At 40.3% G+C, this 13,817-nt stretch overlaps 1 protein-coding gene across 1 annotated transcript in view; it reads right to left on the reverse strand.

The window, feature by feature from the left end:
• Nucleotides 1–277: 277 nt before the first annotated feature.
• The window catches only part of LOC142946525 (contactin-associated protein-like 4), a 73,255-nt gene continuing 59,715 nt past the window's right edge, over nt 278–13,817 (reverse strand). Inside the window, exons 18-24 of the mRNA XM_076087883.1 lie at nt 11,922–12,161; nt 9,222–9,446; nt 7,383–7,516; nt 6,017–6,104; nt 1,465–1,680; nt 963–1,034; nt 278–474 (exon numbers count right to left, since the gene is read on the reverse strand). Coding sequence (XP_075943998.1) covers nt 278–474; nt 963–1,034; nt 1,465–1,680; nt 6,017–6,104; nt 7,383–7,516; nt 9,222–9,446; nt 11,922–12,161 — 1,172 coding nt within the window. The remainder of the gene's footprint in view (nt 475–962; nt 1,035–1,464; nt 1,681–6,016; nt 6,105–7,382; nt 7,517–9,221; nt 9,447–11,921; nt 12,162–13,817) is intronic.

The raw sequence follows: 13,817 nt of genomic DNA on the forward strand, positions 1-13,817 counted from the left end.
TGCATTTTTCCTTTTGATAAATTATTTTCAATACATCGGAGAACTATTGTTCTAAGCACACAAATTACCATTTACATTTTTGAAATATTGAAATCCTTAAATTGAGAGCAGAAAGGAACTAAAGAAACCCTTAATAAATTGTTGTGTTTTTGACTTCACATCTCATTGATCCACCGGTGCCAGTGGCTCAGAGGCTCTGTGTGTCTAGTAACGCACTGAGCTCTCGGTGAATCCTCCAGCTCTGTCCTGGCGGGTCAGTGGGCGCTCCGGGCTCCTGCTAAATGAAATACTCCTTTTGGTTTTCACTGGGAGCGCTCAGAGAGTCTGCCTGGCTGCTGAAGGGGAGCTCGTGGCCATCTTCAGGCTGTGCTGCTTTGACTTCCTGGTTTCGATACGTCTCTTTCCTGCTGCAGATGAATCTGGCCATTATCGCCAAGGCAGACACAGTGACGAAGATCACCACTGCAATCACCCCTAAAAAAAACACGAAAGGACTTTTGATTTAAAATCACATGCATGAACGTAAGAAACAAGGTTATTTTCGGCTTTTGTGGCTTTTTGAAAACGTCCTAAAAGTGAAGAGTAACTTTTAGTCCGATATCATACAAACCGTTGTATGAGGATACCATGAGACAGAGACTGGAAATTGGGTTTTAGTGAGAAACAATCAATGTAAATATGACTGTACTTTGTTTACAAGAAAACTTCAAAAGGCACCTTTAAATATGGAGCTATAGGTGGGAGGCAGTTTGCTAGAAAAGTTTAGAATTAGCAACACCTCTAAAGCTCACATTTTTGTAAACCAAACTAACTTTTGCGACAAAAAATGCCACTTGACTGAGTTGAACGCTGCATTTAAGTGCAAATCTAAAATTCTTTTGTCAGCAAAGAGCAAACCCTCTTTACACACTTCCTCAACCGTTAGGATATTTACTTACTCCTGCTAAAATCAATTGCATTACCTCCAATTAGTGCTGAGTCACTCCTGATGGCGTTGACTAAAGGTTGACCTGGATCCACAGAACCAGGTTGGTCTGTCGAGAGAAAGACAAAGAAGAAAAAAACAACAATAAAAGCAGAAAAAGAGTCCAGAAAAGAAAGGTAAAAAGTACAGACAAGCAAACGTATAGCAAAGATGAAGCGGGAGAACAAAGAAGATGAGGTAAAGGAGTGTATGGGGATAGATAGAGTCACTGTGAGAACCATCAGTCAGTGCAGACAGTGCTTGTTTGAAAGCCTCGGAACAGCCTCAAAGGACTTCACTAGAGTTGTCTGACTAATCTCATCTGTTGTAGTGCCATCACTTTGTCTGCTTACCGTGGAGGATGGTTAATGAGCCCATAAAAAGTCTAATGAACAGCCCTAAGAATACTATTGAAGACATACCAGAAAGGGAGACGGGTGGGCTGGTTACCTAATGATATTCAGTATAAGGGATATAAGGACCGAGTCTGCTTCTTGTACCTGATAAGGAGTGTGTGGTTTCTGTCGCGTATGGATTGGCCGGAGAGGAAGAACCACAGCTGGACTGGGCCAACGGGCCACTGACAATAACAGGGCTGTCAGGGTGCAGCAGAGCGGCTTTCAGAGGACTGATGGAGTTAAAGAAAACACCTGACAGACAGCCGGTGAATCCAAGAGAGGCCAAGCTGGCAAGCTCTGCATCCACCTCAGCAGAATCTGAATACAGAGAGAAACACAAAGACTGAGTGAGAAGACGCATTTGTTATCAGCAAGTTCCAATTACACATTTGACATAAACCAGTGATACACATTTATCTTGATGGGGGCACGTTTGCGATGATAAGTGGTATCTATCTAACTCTTAATTATTTTAATATCCATTTTGATGCTGCAAAACTTGCTGGAAATGATTGTGCAAAATAAAACTCTGGATGAAACTGAAAAACCACACATCACGTTCAAAGGCTTTTTCCATGTTTTTAAATGTTGAAGGCCATGTTTTAAAACAATTATTCCTATAATATTCATGCATGCTAACTGCAGTCTGGTTCTATAATCGCCCTCTAAAGGCTGTCGCTATTGGGTTGATCCCCGCGCACATGTGCAGTCTTGTGCCCTGCATGGGCCTCTTCTGGGGTCCGCCCAGCTGCCGGACTGGCTACATCCTCCAGTCAGACCGTCATTCCAGCAGCATAGCAGCCTCAGTGCTGTCCATGCCGGGCTAGTGCTTAACCCGCAGACCTCTTGCCAGTTCTGTCCTCGCTTGCCCGAGGAGCTGCGGTGAAGGGCGGCGGCACAATAGCAACAGCGCTGATAGAACTATAGCCTGAGGGGGATTGAGCATGGGTGCGACATTATCTGCTGTAACCGCCGTATGAGTGCAGTGCGGCGCGGCGGCCATTGGACTGAAAATGTGGCCCCCTGAACAATTTAGCTGAATTACCCTGCTGTATAGTATGAAAGTGCCGGGTGAATACCTTCATGTTCCAAGAGCGGAGTCAAGTGAATATTTTTACCTGATGATGTGTGTGTCACTACTAACAGTTATAACTTTCAGGATTTTGTCACTCACCAGATTGCCTCCCAGCTGTCATAACTTTGAAAAACAAACAACACTGCCACCGAGTCTCACTTGTGGTTGATGCGCTTATGTCATTATTTGTGACAGAAGGTGCTAAATAAAATCTCTAATGACTATAAATGTCAGTGTGAACAACAATTATTCCTGCAGTGCAATTTGATTACACAGCACATTAATGCCACTCATCTAAGTTATTACCGGTGAGAAGCAACCTTACACCACATGGGCTACTGCAGAGTGGCCTGGCTGGAGAGGGCTGTTCATCAGCTGTATATTTGATCAGGCTTTGATTAAGTTTTAAATTGCATGTGATCCTCTGAGCAGCAGGAAATAATTTGACTTTGAATTATATATCTTATGACACACGTATATCTATTGAGCAGCCCGCAAGGTGGAAGGCAAATAAATGAGACGGGAGAAAAAATGTAATGACACAACAGATTTAATTAACAACTAAAAAAAACACTGCAGACGCAGTGCCTCGTGGCATCACGGTGCGCACCATGTGCCGCCCCTTAGCACCAATAGAAAGCGCAATGCTGCAGCGGATCTATTTATTTTTTACATGGTTAATACTACTGTTTGTACAGTAAAATAACTGAGTACTTCTTCCACGTGTGCACTACCTTAAAATCACGTAGAGATGCTCACTAGCAGATTTTCAGAGCTATGGCTCGCCCCTGCCAATGTCTTCATAGACTACTGCAGGGATGACGCATTTTCATAGGCCAGCCCCAGATGTTAGCATCGCACTGGTTCCCTCGACAAAAGGCTGATGGTATTTTTCCTCTGGGTTTTTGATAAGTGCAGAAAATAAGCTCTGTGACAAACACAGTTTACGATACTTATACATTTTGTTCAGGAGGATAATCTTCACAAATGAACACCACTTTTATGATTTTTGAAGCATGAATGGACAGAAGTAAAAAGCTAAGGCTATAAATGCATTACACCACAGTCGCATGAGTGCGTGTATCCACAACAAGGCTGTAAAGTTGCACTAGAGTTGTGGTTAGCAAGCGTCTTTTTTTAAGAGAAAATTCATGAGAGCTGTGTTTACCGACGTATTCTATAACGTACAGCAACATGTTAAAATCTCTTACAGTTGTTTTCACCACAGATCTTATTTCAGGCAGCTAACCAAAATAAATCAATAAATAAAACATTCACTTTGAGATGAGGGAACCGGAAGTGCAAAAATGTTAACTCATTTACAGAATTTAGGATTAATTCCTGCAGCACTCTATCACGACGGGATTGTGGGTTGAGATATTTCTCGATTTTAAAAACCTCTTTCCTCATCCATTCATTGACATACACGACAGGAGAGGAAGTCAAGCTACCATGGGAGCAGAGAAGAAGAGAAGAAGAGGCTGAAAATAGGACAGTGGTGTGAAGTGGCGTGGCGCACCGAGTGCCAGTATGCGCCTAGGGGCGGCTGTTTTGACGTGCGCTGTTCGGCGGCAGTGTGTCTTGGCTCTTAGTGTACCTTTTTTTTCTTCATTGATTAGAAGACTTTTTCTCAATATTAGCTTCACTACAGCTAACTAGCTATTATGTAGTCAAAAATGCTATATTTGTAATAATATCTATGAGGAATATCTATGAATATGGTGAAAACAAAACCCCAATATTTGGAACCAAACAACTAAAAGTAAGTATAAGAGATACTGGAATGTGTAGTGTTTCTTTAAATGAAGAAACTAAAATAAAGAAAAAATAAATGAAAATAATAAATAAAATGTGTTTGATGTTTGTGCGAGCCGTTAAACCTTACACTGACAGCACTGGCCTTGTATCCACACACTGAGGATTACTGTCCACCCACACCAAGCTGTTACCCTTTACCTACACCTCTCTCTGTATCATTATCTCACCCTCCCTCTCTTCATCTCTCCCTCTCTCTTTCTCTCTCACTCTGTGTGAGCAGCTCAGTCTCTCCATTCTTTCCTGGTCCATTAGTTAGGCTGATAGATGACAGCGCTGGCAGGGAGTGACAGTATATCAACTATCTTGCTGCCACTGTGATACTGATATGACTGCCGAGTCCTCTGGCTCAGCAGAGGGAAGGCTGGGTCACACAGCAACATGCTCTGGGTCAACAGCAAAAAAAAATTCAAGGAGCTGAATGTAAAATCAATTCTAAGCCTATAGGTTGGGATATTCTATAGACTTCAGTTCTGTTTCTGGTTCTTCTTCTTATCATTGTTTCAAATTGTGTCATATTATGTAAGAAAGAAAATAAACCAAACTATTGTATGTTGAAAGCAATAAACTTAAAGTATAAAAGCAGGCATAATTAACAGCCAGTTGACCTTTTGATCAGCAAACTGTCGAGCATGTACCCTGCCTCTCACTCAATATGTGCTACGTTTCCAGCTCCAGAGACCCTCAACATGATAAGCAGGTTAAAAAAAGGATGGATGGATGATCAGATTTTATGTAATTGTTTAATGTCTCCATCAATGAAACATATGCCATGTTTCGATGGGATCTGTTTCAGTTTAACTTCTTTTAATACAAACACTGCTGGTTGGCCCTCCACCAGCTAACAATTGAATGGCTTTTATTTGTCAAGGAGTTTTGGTCACCAAAGTGACTGAAAAGTGAATGAAAGCAAGACAGACCCACATGTTTGTGACAGCATTTGTTTGGTGCTGTCCAAAAGTAAACACAGCAGACAACAACACAAAGGCATCACAAATGTGGCACAAAGTCGTTCCCCTTTAAGAGAAGCTCGGGACAGACGGATCAGTCCTGAGGACAACAGGATTGATGTGAACGTAAAATGTTCTGTCAGGCAGAGAGAGGCTGAACTATACTGTCTGACTTCCTGGTTTAGTTTGACCCCACACACAGCAGCTGAGACTTATTGGTTGTTATGCTATATTGCAGGGTGCTGACTCCAATCTTCCAAGTAATTTGTTCTTTTCAATCTCTCCTCATTACCATACAAAGTGAAGGACCTTTTCTGAAGTTATTACCATTACAGCTGTCTGAAGCCCCGCTCAGCGAGACAGACATGAAGACTGAATTACTCACCGCTTCGATAACAAAGATAAAAGTTCGCCAACGTATACTGTATAATGTGAACTTATGTATTACTGAGAAAACAATGCCATTTGCACAGATACTTTCCCTACCTCCCTTCAAAATGCATCTAATGCCACATAACAGCGACTTAAGTGGGTGGCTCAACCTTTTGTCATTTCTAAGGTTCTTATTTTGCATCTCCACAGTAAAGTGCTCTCTCTGTGACCGTTTGAATATGGATGTCAACTTGTTTATAAAAAGCACCACAGCTGTTGCTCAGACTGCAGCTTTCCCTCTGGTCCACCCAACATGATGAATAGAAAACAGCATAAAGCTCCAGAACAGTGTTTTGTCGCATAGGGCACCAAACATCTCAGTGCTGTTATTCAAACGAGTCTGTTTAAGTGCTGGAGTCTGAGCTAAGAGAGCCTCACTTACCCTGCACTCTGCCCAGAATGAGTGATTTGATGCCGTTGAATTCCACATCAGATGTCAAGCTGAAGTCCTCCCTGGTATTCTGGTCGATCTGAAAGATAAGGTATGTCACATCTGTAAAGGTAAAAGTTTAGCAGGTAGAAAGCAAAACCTGATAGCAGCAACAAACTGTGGAGGACAACTTTCTATTGTTAAGTGTTTAAATAAAGGATGCTCTGTGATGAAACGACGAATGGCTGCAGAGAAGGAAGCAATTACACATGAAAAGCTAGCCGGAGGCTGAACCTCTGGTTTGACCTGCATGTTTAAATGGGATTCAACCCCAAAGCTGGAAACCAATAGACCCGTGAGACACAGTGGTTCACAGTAGCTGAGCAGAGAAGTGGAGCAGGTTCTGAGATGGTAAATGCCTCAGAGAGAGACACTTTTATAATAAAAGAGCGTGCGTGATGCATTGCTTGCAAACACAGAGATTTGGATTTTAGTGGATCATTTATCAATAAGACATCCTCTAATGTTGATCAACCTGAGATGAAATGGGAGCCACTGAAAAGGAGGAGATAGAAAGTAGCTGGAAAACAAAGAGGAAAAGTAAGATTTATTTATCCATCTATTATATCAGGTTTCTAAAAGCTTTTAGTCAGAGGAATATCTCCAGACATTTTGATGCCCGCGGTGAGATATCCACTGGCACGCCTGAGGGGATTCATCTTTTAATCATAACTTTTTATCCTATGATGATATAATAATGTGAAGATTATTGCTTGCCGACGTTCACCGTCTTATCATTAATTGAAACTGCTGGCTGATGTTTCTGTATTCTGTGGTTGATCAGTGTTTAACTGAGCACAGTGGGATGACATGATGAATGACAGCTGTCAATTAGAGAGCAAACATCTGGATTTATAGCCAATACCTATTAATCAAAATTCCTGGATTGGTCATGTGTTCCTGTGGATGGGCTCAGGACAACCTTACTTTTATTTTCATTCCAGGATGTAGATTATTCAAAATTATTTTTTTATCAAGTTACGGATGCTCCTTTGCACAAAGTTGTATCCCAGTTTGGATCAAATTACGACTTGGAGGAACATAAGTAAGCTATAGGTACTTGTATACATGTAAACATGATTCATTTGCTGCGGGAGAATGAACCATGGGGTGCGTTAGTGTCCCTGTGCAGTCTTCCTTTCATTATTGAGTGCAGTGTGAGCAGTGGGTTTATTTACCAATGTAATGCATTTTTGGATGACATACTTTTAAAGGAACATTGATCATGCGAAATTAATTTAAAAAGATGTCTTCCTACGCTTTGGTTTACAGTGTTTGCGGTGATCTGTGAGACACAGTGTGAGTTATGTGTGTGTACCTGAACAGAGACGGTGTCTGCCAGTCTCCTGATGATCACCGTGTGCAGACGTCCATCAGCCAAGTTGGTGACTCTGCTCCCCATCACTTCCACATCTCTGCTGCTGTGCAACTTGTACCTCAATTCCAGCTCATCTTTGCAAACACAGAACACCACAATCTTACTATTTAAAGCAAGCATGTACAAAATCACAGAAAAACAATTTTCAATCGTCTTTTCTTTGTTAGTAATGAAGCATGATTTTAACTTAAATCTATTAGATAATAATGTCAAATTACAACATTCAGGAAGAGCTTTATTTGTCCCTGAGGGGCAATTTGAGTAGGGCACTGAATAATGAATATTAGACATAAAACTGATGTAATACAAGCTAGTGCTCAAAACTATTTAAGTTATATACTGTATACTATACACTACAATTGTTGATCACCAACAACAAAGGGAAGCCCATGCCATGAACGATACAAATGCAAGACAATCTGATTTAACCTTTACAGTGTCTGATCGGTACAAACATGTCTAAAATTAAAGATAAACGTAAAGAGACACATTTTAACCAGTCTCTGATTCACTAAGCACTTTATCCTTAGAAAATGTCCATGTTCTGGCTCTGAACATCTTAGAAGACATATTCACTCCTTTAAAAGAGACATTTCATCCAGAAAGTTACCAGCTGCTGAACTAAGACTCTACAAACTATTTAATACTTTGCGGATTAATACTTTATCTCTATGAATAACTCTCCAATATTAAATTACCCCCCCTCCCCTCTTTTTTTTTTACAGTGATACACTTAATAAATTCCATGTCGCTGAGATAATTGAATACTCCAAGATATCTGCAGACTTAACTGGTTAGCAACAATGATAGGAAATAGTCTTTTTCAAAGATCCTAACCCTGAATACTTAATGACCTTTTCAATAATGTTTTCTGATTATGACTCACTATGTTGCTTTTTTCCACAGACTAATAGGGAGCAATTCCCAGATTATCTTGATAATAAAAACAATCTTGCAGGGGGCAAAGAGAGTTTCACACTCTGAGTGAGTGACTTAGATAGTAAAGTGTCTTTGTTTGCAGCAGCTAAGGCTCCTGTTACTACAGCAGCAATAGAGAGAAACATGAGAAAAGCCTTTGTGGTGCAGCCAAAAGAAACCTCTCTCTGGAATATAATTAGACACTTTAGCGAGACGGCAGATACCTGATGACGACTTGATAAACTATGCAAAACCTTTCGGCTATTTCTCTCACTAATTAAAAATAGCTGAAAGTTACCTCTACTAACAGCAGAGTTTATAACAAACATAAATAAATCATAACAATGATATTAAAAGTACATTTCACCTAATGGCTTAAAGGATCCCACAAAATATGTTCATCAATGGTTCAGTTTGCTACTTTTTGTTGAAAAGTACAACATAAATCTATAACACCTGAACTCAACTTCACACTGGCAAAAAAACAACATGTAACTCATTCATATTTACAAGTTCCTAAAATCCTATTTTGCTATGCAGGAATGCTGGCATAGCTCTTTGCTAACCAGAGCTCTGTGAAGCTCTATGGCAAAGCCAGTGATGAAAATGTAAACACAATAAACAATCACAATGGCAAGAACAAGGGAAAAAGGACCCCCTGCTGCAAGCAGAATTAAATTAGTAACTGCACCTAATGTTTTCCTTGAACCTTGCACTATAGCAATTAGCCTGACTGCGTGAAGATTCGGGCAGCAGAGGATGACAGACTGAATGCAGAGGGTGAAATAAATCGAGTGAGAGTTAAGAAAATGGCTGGCTGGTAAAACCAATAGAAGAAAATAGAAATGTCATTGTCCTCACCATGTTTGTTGATGAGCAGTGCCAGGTACTCCCTATTGAAAGAGTTGACGTAGAGTAGCAGAGCAGGACACTGACTGGTCCTGAAGCTCAGGGAGATGTTTTCTCCTCTCAGCGTCATATCAGAGTAGATGGAGAAAGGCAAGGTGCTGCTGTTCCTGTTGGGTTCATAGGGCTCCTTGAAGTTGTAGGCGACAGACGTTGATGACTTAAAGCTGGCTGAAACCTCTGCAAGTTAGAAAATTGATAAGTGAACTTCCTATGTGTGGCTTTCACTCTGACATGCCCCTCTCTATTGCATCGGTAATAAACTGTCGTCACTGGATATGGAAGGAAAAACGTGATAAGTATACAAATATCTTTCTTATTTGATTTATACGTTTAATATTTTGGAAACATAAAAAAAACAAATTTACAATATCAGCATATAAAAGCTAACTGAACCACACATATACCCCACGTATAAGTAGTTCCTTAAGATAAACGCACAACTTTATTTGTAGCCAAGGCCATTTTCGATTTCATGTCTAAAATCCAATACTTTTTTGTTGAATGTTCTTAACTGGTAAATTTGGTGCACTGCCACTGTTTGGCAGGGGCGGGACTTGTTAGTCCACTCTCTGCGCTCATTTGCTCGATAGCTTCTTTGTTGTTTCATGTCACGATGCTAGATGAATCAGAAAACTCGGTTAAGTATATGCAGGCAAATAACTTCCAGTTCAGGTTGCCTGGAATCAGAAGATTTTGCTGATATTTTAGGAGATGACTTCAAAACTCCATTTACTGTGACCAGCCTAGAACCAGTAATAACCATCAGTAAAACCGCAAGTTGTTTGTATGCCTTGGATTTTGTTCAGATTTAAAAAATCAAATAAAAAAACAAATAAAACAACATGTCAATAAGTGATCTTTTAAGGTGCTGGTGGGGAGATTTTAGCCAGGCTAGCCATTTCCCTCTGATTCCAGTCTTTATGCTAAGCTAGGATAACCAGCTGCTGGCTGCAAAACACACAAACATGAGAGTTGTATTCATCTTCTCTCTAACTCTTGGCAACAACGTGATAAGTGTATTCTACAAAATGTTGAGATATTCTTTAATAATATATGTCTACATCGCATGGTCGACACAATGGCACGGTGGGCTAGAAGAGTCTTTTAACATAATCCCGATGCTTGACCTTCAGGACAGAACAGGCTCATTATGAACCACTCAAAACGAGCGTCGAGAGGCCAAGCTGTGCAGACAGTGAACGAGAGAGACAGTCAGGGTCAGTCTAATGTCTGCCGACTGAAGGATCCTCTTCAGAAAGCAGTCCCATCTTTGCCCTCTGCTCCATATTAAAGTACCAGGGATGGGTCATACTTGTGTTCTGTAAAGCTATAAGATAAACCCCCGTGTCAGCACACACATTAATGAAAATGTGCTGCATTTAGAAAATGATTGTTCTAATAGTCAGCTAGAAACATTAAAAAGTCAGCAAGAGAAAGCTTTTTTCAGCTGTTGACATTTGGAAGAGACACGCAGGCAGGCAAAAACAGTTTCATAAATGAAAAGCTTGCTTTCGTCTTCCTCTGTCTGATAACAAGGACCACTTGTTACCAAAGTCAGGTGGTAAATCTGCAACTGTTGGGAACTGTGTGAGAATAAAAAGCTTGACAGGCAAAGCAACAGTAGAGTTTCTCATTAGTTACACAAACAACGAGGGACGGTGAGCCAGATAAAAATCACGTTTTATTTTCAAATGTAGAGAAATTGCTAAAGGTATGTAGATTCTGACTACTGGCAAACACATCTCTTCCCCTTTGTTTGGATAGCCTCTGAATAGAGCGCACAGACTAAGCTGGTAAAATGCAATAGAAAGCAGTAGAACAGGCAGGAGTCAAGACTTACTATACTGATACCATATGAGAGACATATTATAAACTCAATGTTGAGTGGGTGCAGTATAACACATGAAGAAATGAGGTACTAGGACAATTATGCAAAATTGAGGGGATAGAAAAACATCACATGTAACTTCTTAAATCTTTTACCCTATTACTGTCGTTAACGTAATCACTAAAATATGACTGTTGTAGTCACAACCAGATACCTTCTGTGTCTCTTAATATTATAGGAACATTATGCAGTGCTTGAAATGACGACATTTAAAATACAGTTTGAGTATAATTGTTGTCGTTAAAACCGGCAATATCATTCTCCTCTCTTTCTTTCTTTACCCAGAGAAACGTGTCAGTTTTATGGCATACAGCATATCTGCCCTCCTTGGACACAGTAATGAACTTAATGCTAAATGTGCTTCTCTCATCTCTTACTCACAAGGAAAATAAATGGTCAAGGCTATTGTTGGGACAAAAAACTAAAGAACTTGAAGTTGGAGGAGAGACTGTGTTTTATCTTTAAAATGACATCAGACCATGTCTCTCTAAGGCTTTTTCGTCCAGTGTGTCCGTCAAATATAATTGAATCCGAGAGTGTTGGATCTTCTAGCAAACTTAAACTTCACAGCTCTGAAATCATGTTATCTGTACTTGTGATGAAAGTTCACATTACTAGTATCTTGAAAGACAAATCCATTGGAAGCAGGAGAAAACTGTTTTGTATTGACATTAAAGTGTTACTTCAAGGCACAGAACATCAATGATAGCATATCAGAGTATTTATTGGCATTCAGTCTCCAGTGTGTATTTGAATGCATGTACCTTTATGACAGAAGGCTCCAGTGTAGGCTGACTGGTCACAGTTGCAGGAGAAACCATTAACTCTTTCCACACAGCGACCCTGGTTCTGGCAGAGCGAGCCGTAGCTGCTGCAGTGGCCCGGGCATCCAGGTCTGACACCTGGGGTGATCTTCGCCCTCTCCTCCAGGTCCAGAGTCACACCATTCAGCTGCAGGGAGCGGATGCAGCCGAGAAAGCCCTTCTGTCTCGAGGCGGTGCCTCCTGCACACAAAAACAGACACTGTACACATTACACACAACTACTAGCACACTGTGTCCATTACCCCAGATTGGACTGACACCAAGTAACCCAATCAGAGCTTAAAACCTGCCCAATAGTCATATGTTCAAAAGCATCTCAGCTATATGCCTCTTATAATCAAGCCAACCCAAATCAGGTAACAATTATAAAAAGAAAACCATCTCCACCAAGTCCTTTAGATAATTTTGCATACAACCCAAAAAGTATTATATGGAGAGATGTAACTTTAATGACATTTTTATTACGAAGCTCACTTAATAGCAATTAAAAAAAAGGAAAAAGAAAGTTTTAGCCTCAATGTAATGAGCTTAAAGGTGCAATGTGTAAAAAATTGCTGGTATTTTAGTTGAAAACATTCAAAAAATGAACAGACTTTATGTCGTAGATGTCTTTGTATTGTAGTGCCAGTCTGTTGTGTTGTAATCTCTGATCCTGCGATTCTCTTTAACGGGAGAATGCAGCTGCCGTTTAAGGTGAAAAATGTCTTCCCGCCTAATGAAATTAGAACAAAGGTTGGAAGAAAAACAGCCAACAGTGGTCACACTCACTTTTCATTCTCTCTACGTATAATTGTAAATCTATATTTTTTAGTTTTCTCTGCAGTAAATTATGATTGATAGGCACATGTTGCCCATGCAGCACAAGGCCATGGATGCTATGAGGGCACTGAGACACTGTCACTTCCTGTATCACTGTGCTGGATGTAGATTGGCTGGTTGTGGATGATGAGCCATCTGGTGTCCGATATTCATTCTTTCCACTAACAGACGAGAGGAAGAAACTCTTCCTCTTTTCACCTGACAATTAGCATTCTAATATAACAACCTCACACTGTTCACAGAGTTTAGAATTGGACAAATTACAATTCTCCCTGAGTTCAAAGCTGGCAGCGTCTTTATTTTACATCCACGCATTACAGTTGTTATTGTTCTTGGCAAATGGAGTTGGCAGGGTGTTACTCTCACGGTTTGAGTCTGGCGGAGCTTTAAATGTTCATCCAGAGCAACTTTTCATTACACTAAATCTCTAACCTCTGTGCGCCTCTAGTTTCCATCTGCAGCAACAGTTATTAAACACAAAAAGCACACTAAGAGCAGAAATAGCGGGAAATGTAATTAATAATTTCTGTTGGCTCAATAAAGAAACATTTGGTTCCACTGAATCAAAGAAACATGCATGGTGAACTTTTATTAAATGATGATTTAACCAGGAAGACCTGAACTGGAAAGTTTGTAGAAAAGACTGGTTGGGACTGCAAAATATGATCAATGTTTTGGTGCACTTTGCCCAAAAGACCAATAACATACTTGTGAGGGACAGAAACTTTGACAGAGGGAGAGAAACAAAGGACAGGAACTGCCAGAGAAAGAAGTCCTGCAGGACTCAAAAAAAGACTCCTGTACATGACAGTAAGGATGTCAGCCATTAAAGCAGCTTTTGAGGCTCACCTCATGGTGTTTCATTAACATACTCTGGGAATAGAATATTTTAGTCAAGTGAAATGACTTGTGTAAACATGTGCTTGTGTAAAGGTAAAAGGTAGGTCAATTAAAATGTACTTTGAGTAAACATTACTGTGGTTACATACCTCAAAAGTGGGGTTGCCGGACAACGGT

This window comes from Anarhichas minor, unplaced genomic scaffold (assembly GCF_050575085.1).
Source record: "Anarhichas minor isolate MPS153535 unplaced genomic scaffold, ASM5057508v1 ptg000010l, whole genome shotgun sequence".
Classification (NCBI taxonomy): Eukaryota; Metazoa; Chordata; class Actinopteri; order Perciformes; family Anarhichadidae; genus Anarhichas; species Anarhichas minor.